Source organism: Oncorhynchus kisutch, linkage group LG18, assembly GCF_002021735.2.
Source record: "Oncorhynchus kisutch isolate 150728-3 linkage group LG18, Okis_V2, whole genome shotgun sequence".
Taxonomy (NCBI): domain Eukaryota; kingdom Metazoa; phylum Chordata; class Actinopteri; order Salmoniformes; family Salmonidae; genus Oncorhynchus; species Oncorhynchus kisutch.
This window is the reverse complement of record NC_034191.2, coordinates 3142084-3160731: the sequence shown is the minus strand read 5'-3', so window position 1 is coordinate 3160731 and position 18648 is coordinate 3142084. Positions and strand designations below refer to the sequence as shown.

The following is an 18648-nucleotide window of genomic DNA, read 5'->3' as shown; positions in this document are numbered from 1 at the left end:
GACTGGAATTTATATATAAATCCCTGGAATATTTAAATTTGGGAAAAATATATATATACAATGGGTTATGTACACTAACCCTAGGTGTAAAATAGTAAATAATGACTCCTTCTCAGAAAGTTTTAAACTGTCAAGGGGAGTAAAACAAGGTTGTCCACTATCGGCATATCTATTTATGGCCATCGAAAACTTAGCTATTCAAATCAGATCCACTAATAATATCAAGAGCCTTTTCTCTCTAAACCACAATTTGGATCCCTCCACAGCCTCACCGATGATCTAGATACTTGTTCTAACCTCTCTGGATTAAAACCAAAATATGATAAGTGTACTATATTACATATTGGATCACTAAAAAATGCAAATTTTACATTACCGTGTAGTTTACCAATAAAATGGTCTGATGATAAAGTGGACATTCTCAGTATTCAGATACTGAAAGGAAGATACAATCTCATTACAATACATTTAAATAGAAAGTAAAACTAGATAAGCTCTTGCTACCATGGAAAGGAAAATACCTGTCAATTTGTGGAGAAATCTCCCTGATTAACACTTTAGTCATATTGCAATTTATCTATTTGCTAATGGCATTGCCTACACCTAGCAACTCGTTTTTTATTTTATTATATGAGCAAAAAATATTACATTTTATTTGTAACAGCATATGAATGCTGAAATTATTAAATTATTAAATTATTAAATTATTAAATTATTAAATTATTAAAGCTTTAGACCTCTCACTAAAGGCATCAGTCATACAAAAGTTATACTTAAATCCAAACTGGTTCTCTAGTAAATTAATAAGAATGTCTCACCCCATGTTCAAGAAGCCTTTTCCCCTTTATTCAGATTACAACCTCTCACGTTCAGTTATTTGAAAAGGAAATCATCTCTTAAATATCGCTATTTTTAAAACAATAGAAAGTTGGTTTCAATTTAATCAGAAAAGAACTCTAATATCGTAGATTATTTTTTTTATATGAAAAATGTTGCATTTTTGTTTTTGATATCAAAAATAGGACTGGTGGAGTTATGTCACACATGCAGCTAACAGAAATATGTGGAAATGTCTGCTCTGCCCAAAATTACAACCAACTAATTGCAGCATTACCACAAAGCTGGAAGAGGAAAATGGAAGGGGGAAAATGTTGGAAATTGTCTGTGAGCCTTGCATGATAGACCAAAATTGATGAAAGAAAATTGTCAAAATAAAAATAAGTATACCACTTTCTTTTAAGGACCAAACAAAATGACAGCTGTGCCATATAGATTGCAGAATATTTGGGAACAGATTTTTGACATACCGATTCCATGGCACATGGTTTATGAACTGATATGCAAAACGTTTTCTATTTAAATTATTATACAAAATTCTTGCAACCAATAGAATGCTATTTATTTCCCAGCTCTGCAGATGTTCCTGGGAAGACACAGAATCATTAGATTGTTTGTTTTGGTACTGTCCATATGAAGCTTGTTTTTGGTCGCAGGTCCAGGAATGCCTGAAGAATTGCAACATTTATCTGAAGGTAACTCTGCAGATAGCAGTACTGGGTGACATTAACCTGGAGCTAACTCTGCAGATAGCACTACTGGGTGACATTAACCTGGAGCTAACTCTGCAGATAGCAGTACTGGGTGACATTAACCTGGAGCTAACTCTGCAGATAGCACTACTGGGTGACATTAACCTGGAGCTAACTCTGCAGATAGCAGTACTGGGTGACATTAACCTGCTGCTAACTCTGCAGATAGCAGTACTGGGTGACATTAACCTGGAGCTAACTCTGCAGATAGCAGTACTGGGTGACATTAACCTGCAGCTAACTCTGCAGATAGAAGTACTGGGTGACATTAACCTGGAGCTAACTCTGCAGATAGCAGTACTGGGTGACATTAACCTGCAGCTTACTCTGCAGATAGAAGTACTGGGTGACATTAACCTGCAGCTAACTCTGCAGATAGCAGTACTGGGTGACATTAACCTGCAGCTAACTCTGCAGATAGCAGTACTGGGTGACATTAACCTGCAGCTAACTCTGCAGATAGCAGTACTGGGTGACATTAACCTGGAGCTAACTCTGCAGATAGAAGTACTGGGTGACATTAACCTGGAGCTAACTCTGCAGATAGCACTACTGGGTGACATTAACCTGGAGCTAACTCTGCAGATAGCACTACTGGGTGACATTAACCTAACTCTGCAGATAGCACTACTGGGTGACATTAACCTGGAGCTAACTCTGCAGATAGCACTACTGGGTGACATTAACCTGGAGCTAACTCTGCAGATAGCACTACTGGGTGACATTAACCTAACTCTGCAGATAGCAATACTGGGTGACATTAACCTGGAGCTAACTCTGCAGATAGCACTACTGGGTGACATTAACCTGGAGCTAACTCTGCAGATAGCACTACTGGGTGACATTAACCTGGAGCTAACTCTGCAGATAGCACTACTGGGTGACATTAACCTGGAGCTAACTCTGCAGATAGCACTACTGGGTGACATTAACCTAACTCTGCAGATAGCACTACTGGGTGACATTAACCTAACTCTGCAGATAGCACTACTGGGTGACATTAACCTAACTCTGCAGATAGCACTACTGGGTGACATTAACCTGGAGCTAACTCTGCAGATAGCAGTACTGGGTGACATTAACCTGGAGCTAACTCTGCAGATAACACTACTGGGTGACATTAACCTGGAGCTAACTCTGCAGATAGCACTACTGGGTGACATTAACCTGGAGCTAACTCTGCAGATAGCAGTACTGGGTGACATTAACCTGGAGCTAACTCTGCAGATAGCACTACTGGGTGACATTAACCTAACTCTGCAGATAGCACTACTGGGTGACATTAACCTGGAGCTAACTCTGCAGATAGCACTACTGGGTGACATTAACCTGGAGCTAACTCTGCAGATAGCACTACTGGGTGACATTAACCTGGAGCTAACTCTGCAGATAGCACTACTGGGTGACATTAACCTAACTCTGCAGATAGCACTACTGGGTGACATTAACCTAACTCTGCAGATAGCACTACTGGGTGACATTAACCTAACTCTGCAGATAGCACTACTGGGTGACATTAACCTGGAGCTAACTCTGCAGATAGCACTACTGGGTGACATTAACCTGGAGCTAACTCTGCAGATAGCACTACTGGGTGACATTAACCTGGAGCTAACTCTGCAGATAGCACTACTGGGTGACATTAACCTAACTCTGCAGATAGCACTACTGGGTGACATTAACCTAACTCTGCAGATAGCACTACTGGGTGACATTAACCTAACTCTGCAGATAGCACTACTGGGTGACATTAACCTGGAGCTAACTCTGCAGATAGCAGTACTGGGTGACATTAACCTGGAGCTAACTCTGCAGATAACACTACTGGGTGACATTAACCTGGAGCTAACTCTGCAAATAGCACTACTGGGTGACATTAACCTGGAGCTAACTCTGCAGATAGCAGTACTGGGTGACATTAACCTGGAGCTAACTCTGAAGATAGCACTACTGGGTGACATTAACCTAACTCTGCAGATAGCACTACTGGGTGACATTAACCTGGAGCTAACTCTGCAGATAGCACTACTGGGTGACATTAACCTGGAGCTAACTCTGCAGATAGCACTACTGGGTGACATTAACCTAACTCTGCAGATAGCACTACTGGGTGACATTAACCTAACTCTGCAGATAGCACTACTGGGTGACATTAACCTAACTCTGCAGATAGCACTACTGGGTGACATTAACCTGGAGCTAACTCTGCAGATAGCACTACTGGGTGACATTAACCTGGAGCTAACTCTGCAGATAGCACTACTGGGTGACATTAACCTGGAGCTAACTCTGCAGATAGCACTACTGGGTGACATTAACCTAACTCTGCAGATAGCACTACTGGGTGACATTAACCTAACTCTGCAGATAGCACTACTGGGTGACATTAACCTAACTCTGCAGATAGCACTACTGGGTGACATTAACCTGGAGCTAACTCTGCAGATAGCAGTACTGGGTGACATTAACCTGGAGCTAACTCTGCAGATAGCACTACTGGGTGACATTAACCTGGAGCTAACTCTGCAGATAGCAGTACTGGGTGACATTAACCTGGAGCTAACTCTGCAGATAGCAGTACTGGGTGACATTAACCTGGAGCTAACTCTGCAGATAGCAGTACTGGGTGACATTAACCTGGAGCTAACTCTGCAGATAGCACTGGGAGGGGTTGAATGGAGCTGAAGGGTGGGACTGGATGGTGTTGAGAGATAGATGGGAGGGGTTGAATGGAGCTGAAGGGTGGGACTGGATGGTGTTCAGAGATAGATGGGAGGGGTTGAATGGAGCTGAAGGGTGGGACTGGATGGTGGGGTTGAATGGAGCTGAAGGGTGGGACTGGATGATGTTGAGAGATAGATGGGAGGGGTTGAATGGGGCTGAAGGGTGGGACTGGATGGTGTTCAGAGATAGATGGGAGGGGTTGAATGGGGCTGAAGGGTGGGACTGGATGGTGTTCAGAGATAGATGGGAGGGTTTGAATGGAGCTGAAGGGTGGGACTGGATGGTGTTCAGAGATAGATGGGAGGGGTTGAATGGAGCTGAAGGGTGGGACTGGATGGTGTTCAGAGATAGATGGGAGGGGTTGAATGGAGCTGAAGGGTGGGACTGGATGGTGTTCCGAGATAGATGGGAGGGGTTGAATGGAGCTGAAGGGTGGGACTGGATGGTGTTCAGAGATAGATGGGAGGGGTTGAATGGAGCTGGAGGGTGGGACTGGATGGTGTTGAGAGATAGATGGGAGGGGTTGAATGGAGCTGAAGGGTGGGACTGGATGGTGTTCAGAGATAGATGGGAGGGGTTGAATGGAGCTGAAGGGTGGGACTGGATGGTGTTGAGAGACAGATGGGAGGGGTTGAATGGAGCTGAAGGGTGGGACTGGATGGTGTTCAGAGATAGATGGGAGGGGTTGAATGGAGCTGAAGGGTGGGACTGGATGGTGTTCAGAGATAGATGGGAGGGGTTGAATGGAGCTGAAGGGTGGGACTGGATGGTGTTGAGAGATAGATGGGAGGGGTTGAATGGAGCTGAAGGGTGGGACTGGATGGTGTTCAGAGATAGATGGGAGGGGTTGAATGGAGCTGAAGGGTGGGACTGGATGGTGTTCAGAGATAGATGGGAGGGGTTGAATGGGGCTGAAGGGTGGGACTGGATGGTGTTCAGAGATAGATGGGAGGGGTTGAATGGGGCTGAAGGGTGGGACTGGATGGTGTTCAGAGATAGATGGGAGGGTTTGAATGGAGCTGAAGGGTGGGACTGGATGGTGTTCAGAGATAGATGGGAGGGGTTGAATGGAGCTGAAGGGTGGGACTGGATGGTGTTCAGAGATAGATGGGAGGGGTTGAATGGAGCTGAAGGGTGGGACTGGATGGTGTTCCGAGATAGATGGGAGGGGTTGAATGGAGCTGAAGGGTGGGACTGGATGGTGTTCAGAGATAGATGGGAGGGGTTGAATGGAGCTGGAGGGTGGGACTGGATGGTGTTGAGAGATAGATGGGAGGGGTTGAATGGAGCTGAAGGGTGGGACTGGATGGTGTTCAGAGATAGATGGGAGGGGTTGAATGGAGCTGAAGGGTGGGACTGGATGGTGTTGAGAGACAGATGGGAGGGGTTGAATGGAGCTGAAGGGTGGGACTGGATGGTGTTCAGAGATAGATGGGAGGGGTTGAATGGAGCTGAAGGGTGGGACTGGATGGTGTTCAGAGATAGATGGGAGGGGTTGAATGGAGCTGAAGGGTGGGACTGGATGGTGTTGAGAGACAGATGGGAGGGGTTGAATGGAGCTGAAGGGTGGGACTGGATGGTGTTCAGAGATAGATGGGAGGGGTTGAATGGAGCTGAAGGGTGGGACTGGATGGTGTTCAGAGATAGATGGGAGGGGTTGAATGGAGCTGAAGGGTGGGACTGGATGGTGTTGAGAGATAGATGGGAGGGGTTGAATGGAGCTGAAGGGTGGGACTGGATGGTGTTCAGAGATAGATGGGAGGGGTTGAATGGAGCTGAAGGGTGGGACTGGATGGTGTTCAGAGATAGATGGGAGGGGTTGAATGGAGCTGAAGGGTGGGACTGGATGGTGTTCAGAGATAGATGGGAGGGGTTGAATGGAGCTGAAATGTGGGACTGGATGGTGTTCAGAGATAGATGGGAGGGGTTGAATGGAGCTGAAGGGTGGGACTGGATGGTGTTGAGAGATAGATGGGAGGGGTTGAATGGAGCTGAAGGGTGGGACTGGATGGTGTTCAGAGATAGATGGGAGGGGTTGAATGGAGCTGAAGGGTGGGACTGGATGGTGTTCAGAGATAGATGGGAGGGGTTGAATGGAGCTGAAGGGTGGGACTGGATGGTGTTCAGAGATAGATGGGAGGGGTTGAATGGAGCTGAAGGGTGGGACTGGATGATGTTGAGAGATAGATGGGAGGGGTTGAATGGGGCTGAAGTGTGGGACTGGATGGTGTTCAGAGATAGATGGGAGGGGTTGAATGGAGCTGAAGGGCCTGGATGGTGTTGAGAGATAGATGGGAGGGGTTGAATGGAGCTGAAGGGTGGGACTGGATGGTGTTCAGAGATTGATGGGAGGGGTTGAATGGGGCTGAAGGGTGGGACTGGATGGTGTTCAGAGATAGATGGGAGGGGTTGAGTGGAGCTGAAGGGTGGGACTGGATGATGTTGAGAGATAGATGGGAGGGGTTGAATGGAGCTGAAGGGTGGGACTGGATGGTGTTGAGAGATAGATGGGAGAGGTTGAATGGAGCTGAAGGGTGGGACTGGATGGTGTTCAGAGATAGATGGGAGAGGTTGAATGGAGCTGAAGGGTGGGACTGGATGGTGTTCAGAGATAGATGGGAGGGGTTGAATGGAGCTGAAGGGTGGGACTGGATGGTGTTCAGAGATAGATGGGAGGGGTTGAATGGAGCTGAAGGGTGGGACTGGATGGTGTTCAGAGATAGATGGGAGGGGTTGAATGGAGCTGAAGGGTGGGACTGGATGGTGTTCAGAGATAGATGGGAGGGGTTGAAAGGAGCTGAAGGGTGGGATTAAAAACAACAAGATGATGTAAAACATACGGGGTCTGTAAAATGTATGTAGGTTCAGAACATTTGTGAAAGAAATAGATGGGAGAAGTTGAGGTTAGAGGGAGGACAGGAGTAAAAACTAACAAAATACAACTGTTGTAAAATATACTGTGTCTATAAAATGAATATAGCATATATAAGCCGGAAATACTAATCGTTGTTGTTCACTAGTTGACTCTAATTTGGTAGGGGTGGAGGGTAATAAAGGAAATATATATACAAATATATATGTATATCTACAGTGGCTTGCAAAAGCATTCACCCCCTCCTGGCATTTGTCCTATTTTATTGCCTTACAACCTGGAATTAAAATTGTTTGTATCATTTGATTTACACAACAAGTCTACCACATTGAAGATGCAAGATATTTTTTATTGTGAAACAAACAAGAAATAAGACAAAAAAAACTGAAACTTGAGCTGCGTAACTATTCACCCCCGCAAAGTCAATACTTTGTAGAGACACCTTTTGCAGCAATTACAGCTGCAAGTCTCTTGGGGTATGTCTCTTTAAGCTTGGCACTTCCAGCCACTGGGATATCTGCCCATCATTCAAGGCATAACTGCTCCAGCTCCTTCAAGTTGGATGGGTTCCGCTGGTGTACATCAATCTTTAAGTCATACCACAGATTCTCAATTGGATTGAGGTCTGGGCTTAGACCAGGTCATTCCAAGACATTTAAATATTTCCCCTTAAACCACTCGAGTGTTGCTTTAGAAGTATGCTTAGGGCCATTGTCCTGCTGGAAGGTGAACCTCCGTCCCAGTCTCAAATCTCTGGAAGACTGGAGCAGTTTCCCTCAAGAATTTCCCTGTATTTAGCACCATCCATCATTCCTTCAATTCTGACCAGTTTCTCAGTCCCTGCCGATTAAAAACATCCCCACAGCATGATGCTACCACCACCTTGGTTCACTGTAGGGATGGTATTCTCAGGGTGATGAGAGGTGTTGGGTTTGCACCAGACATAGCGTTTTTCTTGATGGCCAAAAAGCTACATTTTAGTCTCATCTGACCAGAGTACCTTCTTCCATATGTTTGGGGAGTCTCCCACATGCCTTTTGGAGAACATCAAATGTGTTCGCTTATTCTTTTCTTTAAGCAATGGCTTTTTTTCTGGCCACTCTTACATAAAGCCCAGCTCTGTGGAGTGTACGGCTTAAAGTGGTCCTATGTACAGATACTCCAATCTCCGCTGTGGAGCTTTGCAGCTCCTTCAGGGTTAACTTTGGTCTCTTTGTTGCCTCTCTGATTAATTCCCTTCTTGTCTGGTCCGTGAGTTTTGGTGGGCGGCCCTCTCTTGGCAGGTTTGTTGTGGTGCCATATTCTTTCCATTTATTGATAATGGATTTATTGGTGCTCCGTGGAATGTTCAAAGTTTCTGATGTTTTTTATAACCCAACCCTAATCTATACTTCTCCACAACTTTGTCCCTGACCGTTGGAGAGCTCCTTGGTCTTCATTGTGCCGCTTGCTTGGTGGTGCCCCTTGCTTAGCGGTGTTGCAGACTCTGGGGCCTTTCAGAACAGGTGTATATATACTGAGATCATGTGACAGGTCATGTGACACTTAGATTGCACACAGGTGGACTTTATTTAACACTTTATTTAACTGAAGGTAATTGTTTGCACCAGATCTTATTTAGGGGCTTCACAGCAAAGGGGGTGAAAACAGATGCAAAGGGGGTGAAAACAGATGCAAAGGGGGTGAAAACAGATGCAAAGGGGGTGAAAACAGATGCAAAGGGGGTGAAAACAGATGCACCACTTTTCAGTTGTTTTAAAAACAAGTTATATATTTAATTTCACTTCACCAATTTTGACCTTTTTTTTAGTAACAGCCACCCAGTCAGTCAGCCACCCAGTCAGTCAGCCACCCAGTCAGTCAGCCACCCAGTCAGCCAGCTAGTAACAGCCACCCAGTCAGCCACCCAGTCAGCCACCCAGTCAGCCACCCAGTCAGCCAGCCACCCAGTCAGCCAGCCACCCAGTCAGTCAGCCACCCAGTCAGCCAGCTAGTAACAGCCACCCAGTCAGCCACCCAGTCAGCCACCCAGTCAGCCACCCAGTCAGCCACCCAGTCAGTCAGCCACCCAGTCAGCCACCCAGTCAGCCACCCAGTCAGCCACCCAGTCAGTCAGCCACCCAGTCAGCCAGCTAGTAACAGCCACCCAGTCAGCCACCCAGTCAGCCACCCAGTCAGCCACCCAGTCAGCCAGCCACCCAGTCAGCCACCCAGTCAGCCAGCCACCCAGTCAGCCACCCAGTCAGCCACCCAGTCAGTCAGCCAGCTACCCAGTCAGCCAGCCACCCAGTCAGCCAGCCACCCAGTCAGCCAGCTAGTAACAGCCACCCAGTCAGCCAGCCACCCAGTCAGCCAGCTAGTAACAGCCACCCAGTCAGCCAGCTAGTAACAGCCACCCAGTCAGCCAGCCACCCAGTCAGCCAGCCACCCAGTCAGCCAGCTAGTAACAGCCACCCAGTCAGGCAGTAACAGCCAGCCAGTAACAGTCAGCCACCCAGTCAGCCAGCTAGTAACAGCCACCCAGTCAGCCAGTCACCCAGTCAGCCAGCTAGTAACAGCCACCCAGTCAGCCAGCTAGTAACAGCCACCCAGTCAGGCAGTAACAGCCAGCCAGTAACAGTCAGCCACCCAGTCAGGCAGTAGCAGCCAGCCACCCAGTCAGCCAGCCACCCAGTCAGCCAGCTAGTAACAGCCACCCAGTCAGCTAGCTAGTAACAGCCACCCAGTCAGCCAGCTAGTAACAGCCACCCAGTCAGGCAGTAACAGCCAGCCAGTAACAGTCAGCCACCCAGTCAGGCAGTAACAGTCAGGCAGTAACAGCCAGCCACCCAGTCAGCCAGCCACCCAGTCAGCCAGCTAGTAACAGCCACCCAGTCAGCCAGCTAGTAACAGCCACCCAGTCAGACAGTAACAGCCAGCCAGTAACAGTCAGCCACCCAGTCAGGCAGTAACAGCCAGCCATCCAGTCAGCCAGTAACAGTCAGCCACCCAGTCAGCCAGTAACAGCCAGCCACCCAGTCAGCCAGTAACAGCCAGCCACCCAGTCAGCCAGCTAGTTACAGCAACCCAGTCAGCCAGCCAGCCAGAAACAGTTAGCCAGCTAGTCAGCCAGTAACAGTCAGGCAGTAACAGCCAGCCACCCTGTCAGCCAGTAACAGTCAGCCACCCAGTCAGCCAGCTAGTTACAGCCACCCAGTCAGCCAGCCAGCCAGTAACAGCCAGCCAGAAACAGTTAGCCAGCTAGTCAGCCAGACAGAAACAGTTAGCCAGTAACAGCCAGCCACCCAGTCAGCCAGCTAGCCAGTAACAGCCAGTCAGAAACAGTCAGCCACCCAGTCAGCCAGCTAGTTACAGCAACCCAGTCAGCCAGCCAGCCAGTAAGAGTCAGCCTGCCAGTCAGCCAGTAACAGCCAGCCAGTAACAGCCAGTCAGCCAGTACCAATCAGCCACCAGCCAGTAACAGTCAACCAGCCAGTAGAAGCCAGCCACCAGCCAGTAACAGTCAACCAGCCAGCAGAAGCCAGCCAGCCAGCCAGTAGAAGCCAGCCAGCCAGCCAGTAACAGTCAGCCAGCCACCCAGTAACACCCATTCAGCCAGCCAATAGCAGCCAGCCATTAACAGACAGCCAGTCAGTAACAACCAGCCACACAGCCAGCCAGTAACAGCCAACCAGCAGAGTTATTTACCTCTGCTCTGCTGTTTCTCTGTGATCACAGCTATCACACACTAGAGTAAAGGCCACCTGGGAAATGATGAGGAAACCCAGAGAGAGGGGAGAGGGGGAAGGGGCAGGAAGAGAGAGAGGGGAGAGGGGGAAGGGGCAGGAAGAGAGAGAGGGGAGAGGGGGAAGGGGCAGGAAGAGAGAGAGGGGAGAGGGGGAAGGGGCAGGAAGAGAGAGAGGGGAGAGGGGGAAGGGGCAGGAAGAGAGAGAGGGGGAAGGGGCAGGAAGAGAGAGAGGGGAGAGGGGGAAGGGGCAGGAAGAGAGAGAGGGGGAAGGGGCAGGAAGAGAGAGAGGGGGAAGGGGCAGGAAGAGAGAGAGGGGAGAGGGGGAAGGGGCAGGAAGAGAGAGAGGGGGAAGGGGCAGGAAGAGAGAGAGGGGAGAGGGGGAAGGGGCAGGAAGAGAGAGAGAGAGCGAGAGAAAGAAAGGAAGGCGTGTTTGTGTGAAGTCTACTGTCTCTACTGTATTTTAGGAGGAGTGTTTACAGGAGAGGTAGATGTTCCTGTAGCTACTGTCTCTACTGTATTTTAGGAGGAGTGTTTACAGGAGTGGTAGATGTTCCTGTAGCTACTGTCTCTACTGTATTTTAGGAGGAGTGTTTACAGGAGAGGTAGATGTTCCTGTAGCTACTGTCTCTACTGTATTTTAGGAGGAGTGTTTACAGGAGAGGTAGATGTTCCTGTAGCTACTGTTTCTACTGTATTTTAGGAGGAGTGTTTACAGGAGAGGTAGATGTTCCTGTAGCTACTGTCTCTACTGTATTTTAGGAGGAGTGTTTACAGGAGAGGTAGATGTTCCTGTAGCTACTGCCTCTACTGTATTTTAGGAGGAGTGTTTACAGGAGAGGTAGATGTTCCTGTAGCTACTGTCTCTACTGTATTTTAGGAGGAGTGTTTACAGGAGAGGTAGATGTTCCTGTAGCTACTGTCTCTACTGTATTTTAGGAGGAGTGTTTACAGGAGTGGTAGATGTTCCTGTAGCTACTGTCTCTACTGTATTTTAGGAGGAGTTTTGTACCAGAGAGGTAGATGTTCCTGTAGCTACTGTCTCTACTGTATTTTAGGAGGAGTGTTTACAGGAGTGGTAGATGTTCCTGTAGCTACTGCCTCTACTGTATTTTAGGAGGAGTGTTTACAGGAGTGGTAGATGTTCCTGTAGCTACTGCCTCTACTGTATTTTAGGAGGAGTGTTTACAGGAGAGGTAGATGTTCCTGTAGCTACTGTCTCTACTGTATTTTAGGAGGAGTGTTTACAGGAGTGGTAGATGGTCCTGTAGCTACTGCCTCTACTGTATTTTAGGAGGAGTGTTTACAGGAGTGGTAGATGTTCCTGTAGCTACTGTCTCTACTGTATTTTAGGAGGAGTGTTTACAGGAGAGGTAGATGTTCCTGTAGCTACTGTCTCTACTGTATTTTAGGAGGAGTGTTTACAGGAGTGGTAGATGTTCCTGTAGCTACTGTCTCTACTGTATTTTAGGAGGAGAGTTTACAGGAGAGGTCCCATGCCTGACTCGCTGTAATGTCCTTAAATACACAATCTTAGAGAAAAGTGTTCCAATGGGTTTTTTCGGCTGTCCCCATAGGAGAACCCATTTTGGTTCCAGTTAGAACCCTCTGTGGAAAGGGTTCTACATTGAACCTAAAAGGTTCAACCTGGAACCAAAAGGGTTCATCCTTGAACCAAAAGGGTTCTACCTGGAGCCAAAAGGGTTCTACCTGGATCCATGGTCCATTAGGAACACACTCAATGTTACTAAGGCCTGATGGGATCGACCGTTAAAACAACAGTGAAAGTGCAGGGCGCGAAATTCAAACAACAGAAATCTTATAATTAAAATTCCTCAAACATACAAGTATTATACTCCACTTTAAAGATAAACTTGTTGTTAATCCCACCACAGTTTCCGATTTCAAAAAGGCTTTACGACGAAATCATACCATGCGATTATGTTAGGTCAGTGTCTAGTCACACAAAAACACAGCCTTTTTCCAGCCAAAGAGAGGAGTCACAAAAAGCAGAAATAGAGATAAAATTAAAATTAAATTAAATTAAAATTAATCACTAACCTTTGCTGCATGTATGTTGTGTTCGATCAAGTTCCTATTTATATCCCAAAATCTCTGTTTACATTGGCGCGTTATGTTCAGTAATGTTTTGCCTCCAAAATATCCTGTGATTTTGCAGAGAGCCACATCAATTTACAGAAATAATCATCATAAATGTTGATGAAAATACAAGTGTTATACATGGAATTAAAGATAGACTTCTCCTTAATGCAACCGCTGTGTCAGATTTCAAAACGCTTCACGGAAAAAGCACACCATGCAATAATCTGAGTATAGCGCTCAGACACCAAAACAAGCAATCCAGATACCCACCATGTTGTGGAGTCAACAGAAATCAGAAATAGCTTTATTAATATTCACTTACCTTTGATAAAAGACTCAGGTTTTTGCCTGCCATATGAGTTCTGTTATACTCACAGACATCATTCAAACAGTTTTAGAATATTCAGTGTTTTCTATCCAAATCTACTAATAAAATGCATATCTTAACTTCTGGGCCTGAGTAGCAGGCAGTTTACTCTGGGCACCTTATTCATCCAAGCTACTCAATACTGCCCCACAGCCATAAGAAGTTAAGAGCTGGTAGGTTGGCAACAGAACAGGACTCAGAGTGTTACTAAGGCCTGATGGGGTCGACCGTTAAGAGCTGGTAGGTTGGCAACAGAATAGGACTCAGAGTGTTACTAAGGCAACAGAACAGAACTCAGAGTGTTACTAAGGCAACAGAACAGGACTCAGCAGCATTATGTCCCTGTTTGTCCATTCTGAAAAGAAACATGTCTCATGTTGTTTCCATCTCTCTCTCTCTCTCTCTCTCTCTCTCTCTCTCTCTCTCTCTCTCTCTCCCCCCCTCTCTCTCTCTCTCTGTCTCTCTCTCCCCCCCTCTCTCCCTCTCTCCCTCTCTCTCTCTCTCTCTCTCTCTCTCTGTCCCTCTGTCTCTCTCTTTCTCTCTCTCTATGTCTGTCTCTCTCTCTCTATGTCTGTCTCTCTTCTTTCTCTCTCTCTCTCTCTCTCTCTCTCTCTCTCTCTCTCTCTCTCTCTCTCTCTCTCTCTCTCTCTCTCTCTCTGTCTCTCTCTCTGTCTCTGTCTCTGTCTCTGTCCCTCTCTCTCTCTGTCCCTCCGTCTCTCTCTCTTTCTCTCTCTCTCTCTCTCTCTCTCTCTCTCTCTCTCTCTCTCTCTGTCTGTCTCTCGGAGGGCAGATGCTACATGAAGACCAACGGTACATTCTCTAGTGGTGGCGGTGGGTCTCTGCCCCTAATGCAGCGCATGGCATCGTGCCAGCAACTGGATGGAGGGCTGGGTCTGGAGATGGTTCCTCTGGGCCAGGTCTCTCCTCACTACCTGGGCCTCCTCTCTGGGGAGAGAGACACAGAGTCTGGGGAGCACGGGGACCAGGACCCGGAGGAGGAGGAGGACTCATCTCTGTCCCAGACCTCCTGCTGTACTCTTGGGGACCACCACCACCAACACTGCCCTGGAAACGACTACACAGGTGGGTGGTGTGTGTGTGTGTGTGTGTGTGTATGTGTGTGTGTGTGTGTGTGTGTGTGTGTGTGTGTGTGTGTGTGTGTGTGTGTGTGTGTGTGTGTGTGTGTGTGTGTGTGTGTGTGTGTGTGTGTGTGTGTGTGTGTGTGTGTGGATGATGAGTGACCTGTGATGTGTTGTGTGTGTCGTTAAACTAGTGACTTTAACCCTTTCTCTTCTCTCTAGCTGATGATGAGCCTGTGGTGTGTATGGACTCTGAGGCCGTGGCAGTGTGTTGGGAGAGCCTGGGTCTGTGTCACCTAGACCTAAAGGAGAAACCAGTTTGGATCTCTACAGACAGCCTGACTCTGGCCTTGCAGGCAGACCTGATCCAGCCTAACCCCCAGGAGGTCTGAACACAGCCCACACACAGCCCCCCTGCCTGGGGTACAGAGGAGACAAGGGAGAGGCGGACAACCAGAGAGAACCAGAGAGGAGAAGGAACAGACAGACGTTTTTTTTGGATAAAAGAGGACCCAGTATGTTCATGGTCAGAGACTGTACGTGACACGGTGAAAAGGTCATTAACCTGACTGGAATACAGCTGGGACAGACGAATGGACAGGAAAGAGAGAGAGGATGATGGATGGAAAGAGAGAGAGGATGATGGATGGAAAGAGAGAGAGGATGATGGATGGAAAGAGAGAGAGGATGATGGATGGAAAGAGAGAGAGGATGACCAAATGGAGGGATGAATGGAGAGACTGAGGAGGAGGAGGAGGAGGAGGAGGCGGAGGCAGAGGAGACTCAGAACGGAAAACTCCAAGCCACCCGACGGAGAGGAGGGAGGACTCCTAAAACAGAAATAAAACTCTTTAGATTACTTATTTATTTTTTGTAGTAGTACAATATTCTTTCATATCTGTTTTAAAGGCCCAGTGCAGTCAAAAAACATGATATGTCTGTGTTTTATAAATACTTCTACACTGAGGTTGGATTCGTGAAATGATGCCCTTTTAGTGGAAGAGCTGTTTGGAAAGACCACCTGAAATTACAGCCTGTTTTTGGTGGGATGGGGGTTTGGCCTTTCTGGTGACATCACCATGCAGTAAATTAGTTTGACCAATAAGTAAGAGAGTTCCAAACCTCTCAGCCAATAACAGCTATAGAGTTCAGTTTTCCCCTCCCCATTCAGACCACTTCCAGACAGTCCTACCAAAACTCTTGCTTGAGAAATTGTTCTTTACTAAGAAGCTATTTTTTGTTTTGTTTTTGACCATTTTAATTGAATGAAATCACAGTAAGATACTTCATTGTTACCCAGAAAGGATTTGATATTTGAGATAAAACTGCTGCATTGGACCTTTAAGAACAAAACAGTTTGTCTTTTATATTATTTATGCCTTTTTGGATGAGAAATATTCTTTATTTGCTGTTGTTTTATTCGTCGTTCTGTGTTCCGCGGTGTGGAGTTTAGACATTGTAAAGGTTTCTAATAATATAAAGGAGAAGAGATTTGAAGAGTCAAATATTCTACTGTCATTTTCTTTCCCACCGGTTAGAGTTTAATATGAACGACTGCTTGGTTCACATAGAAACACTCACAACTAAGGGGCCAGGAGTTTATCCTGCAAGACCAGGACAAAATACGACGTCTAGATTGAATCAGATCAAGCATTAACCAGCGTTAGCCCCACAACCCCCATATCTGATGTGTTTCCAGTGTCTAACTACGTTAGATCTGGAAAAACCTCTCTTGTGATCATTGTCATGAAGCCAGACTCCTCCCACTGGCGTTAGAAGTTCAGAAGGAGAACGTTTTTCCGAGCCACCGTGCTTCTACACCTGCACTGCTTGCTGTCATTTATTATGTCACCCCACATAGCCTGGTTCCTCTCTAGGTTTCTTCCTAGGTATTGGCCTTTCTAGGGAGTTTTTCCTAGCCACCGTGCTTCTACACCTGCATTGCTTGCTGTTTGGGGGTTTTAGGCTGGGTTTCTGTACAGCACCTTGAGATATCAGCTGATGTACGAAGGGCTTTATAAATACATTTGATTTGATTTGAAAGTGTAGCCTGTATAATAAATAAAACACTCCTCTCACATTGAAAATGATTCAACAGAATGATCAGGGTTTTATTTGATCAGCCTAATGGAGGTTGTAAAACAATATGTAGTGGGATATCTCTTAATGTGTCAGTGGCAATGTTCGCTTTAGGTATAGTGCTGGGAGCCCATCGTGGATTTGACAGATTTAACAAAGTTTCACCACCGACACCAACAAAACAACCGGGTGTCAGCCAGCGAGGATCTGATAGGTTATGAGACCAGGTGGGAGGAGTGTTTCATTCATATGACTATGACTTGGCGAGGCCAACTGGCCCTAGTCCAAGCATGTAAACATTGGGACTGTCTGTTCTGTTGGTTAGCTCCAAAGTTCACGCTACAGTAGTTGCTTGGGTAACCAAACAAACAGATTTGCTAATTTAGCTAACCAAACATACAGATTTGCTAATTTAGCTAACCAAACATACAGACTTGCTAACTCTGGTCTACACAGTAATCTGGTCTACACAGTAATCTGGTCTACACAGTAGTCTGGTCTACACAGTAAACTGGTCTACACAGTAATCTGGTCTACACAGTAAACTGGTCTACACAGTAATCTGGTCTACACAGTAATCTGGTCTACACAGTAAACTGGTCTACACAGTAATCTGGTCTACACAGTAAACTGGTCTACACAGTAATCTGGTCTACACAGTAAACTGGTCTACACAGTAATCTGGTCTACACAGTAAACTGGTCTACACAGTAAACTGGTCTACACAGTAATCTGGTCTACACAGTAAACTGGTCTACACAGTAATCTGGTCTACACAGTAGTCTGGTCTACACAGTAATCTGGTCTACACAGTAAACTGGTCTACAAAGTAATCTGGTCTACACAGTAATCTGGTCTACACAGTAAACTGGTCTACACAGTAATCTGGTCTACACAGTAATCTGGTCTACACAGTAATCTGGTCTACACAGTAATCTGGTCTACACAGTAATCTGGTCTACACAGTAAACTGGTCTACACAGTAATCTGGTCTACACAGTAATCTGGTCTACACAGTAATCTGGTTTACACAGTAATCTGGTCTACACAGTAAACTGGTCTACACAGTAATCTGGTCTACACAGTAAACTGGTCTACACAGTAATCTGGTCTACACAGTAGTCTGGTCTACACAGTAAACTGGTCTACACAGTAAACTGGTCTACACAGTAATCTGGTCTACACAGTAAACTGGTCTACACAGTAATCTGGTCTACACAGTAGTCTGGTCTACACAGTAAACTAGTCTACACAGTAATCTGGTCTACACAGTAATCTGGTCTACACAGTAAACTGGTCTACACAGTAATCTGGTCTACACAGTAATCTGGTCTACACAGTAATCTGGTCTACACAGGAAACTAGTCTACACAGTAATATGGTCTACACAGTAAACTGGTCTACACAGTAAACTGGTCTACACAGTAATATGGTCTACACAGTAATCTGGTCTAAACAGTAATCTGGTCTACACAGTAAACTGGTCTACACAGTAAACTGGTCTACACAGTAGTCTGGTCTACACAGTAATCTGGTCTACACAGTAAACTGGTCTACACAGTAAACTGGTCTACACAGTAATCTGGTCTACACAGTAAACTGGTCTACACAGTAAACTGGTCTACACAGTAATCTGGTCTACACAGTAAACTGGTCTACACAGTAAACTGGTCTACACAGTAATCTGGTCTACACAGTAGTCTGGTCTACACAGTAATCTGGTCTACACAGTAGTCTGGTCTACACAGTAATCTGGTCTACACAGTAGTCTGGTCTACACAGTAAACTGGTCTACACAGTAATATGGTCTACACAGTAAACTGGTCTACACAGTAAACTGGTCTACACAGTAATCTGGTCTACACAGTAGTCTGGTCTACACAGTAATCTGGTCTACACAGTAGTCTGGTCTACACAGTAAACTGGTCTACACAGTAATCTGGTCTACACAGTAAACTGGTCTACACAGTAATCTGGTCTACACAGTAAACTGGTCTACACAGTAAACTGGTCTACACTGTAACATGGTCTACACGGTAATATGGTCTACACAGTAAGTAGTCTACCTAGAAACCTATGGTTCTAACGATGAACTCAGCCTTAACATGCCC

The 18648-nt window shown here is 46.3% G+C and overlaps 1 protein-coding gene across 1 annotated transcript in view; it reads left to right on the top strand.

Annotated features, from left to right (window-relative positions):
- cdon (cell adhesion associated, oncogene regulated) overlaps nt 1–15963 on the top strand; it is a 149750-nt gene extending 133787 nt beyond the window's left edge. The window contains 2 exon segments of the mRNA XM_031795396.1: nt 14170–14462; nt 14681–15963. Of these exon segments, the coding sequence (XP_031651256.1) occupies nt 14170–14462; nt 14681–14850 (463 nt within the window). The 3' untranslated portion in view covers nt 14851–15963.
- The last annotated feature ends 2685 nt before the right edge of the window (nt 15964–18648 follow it).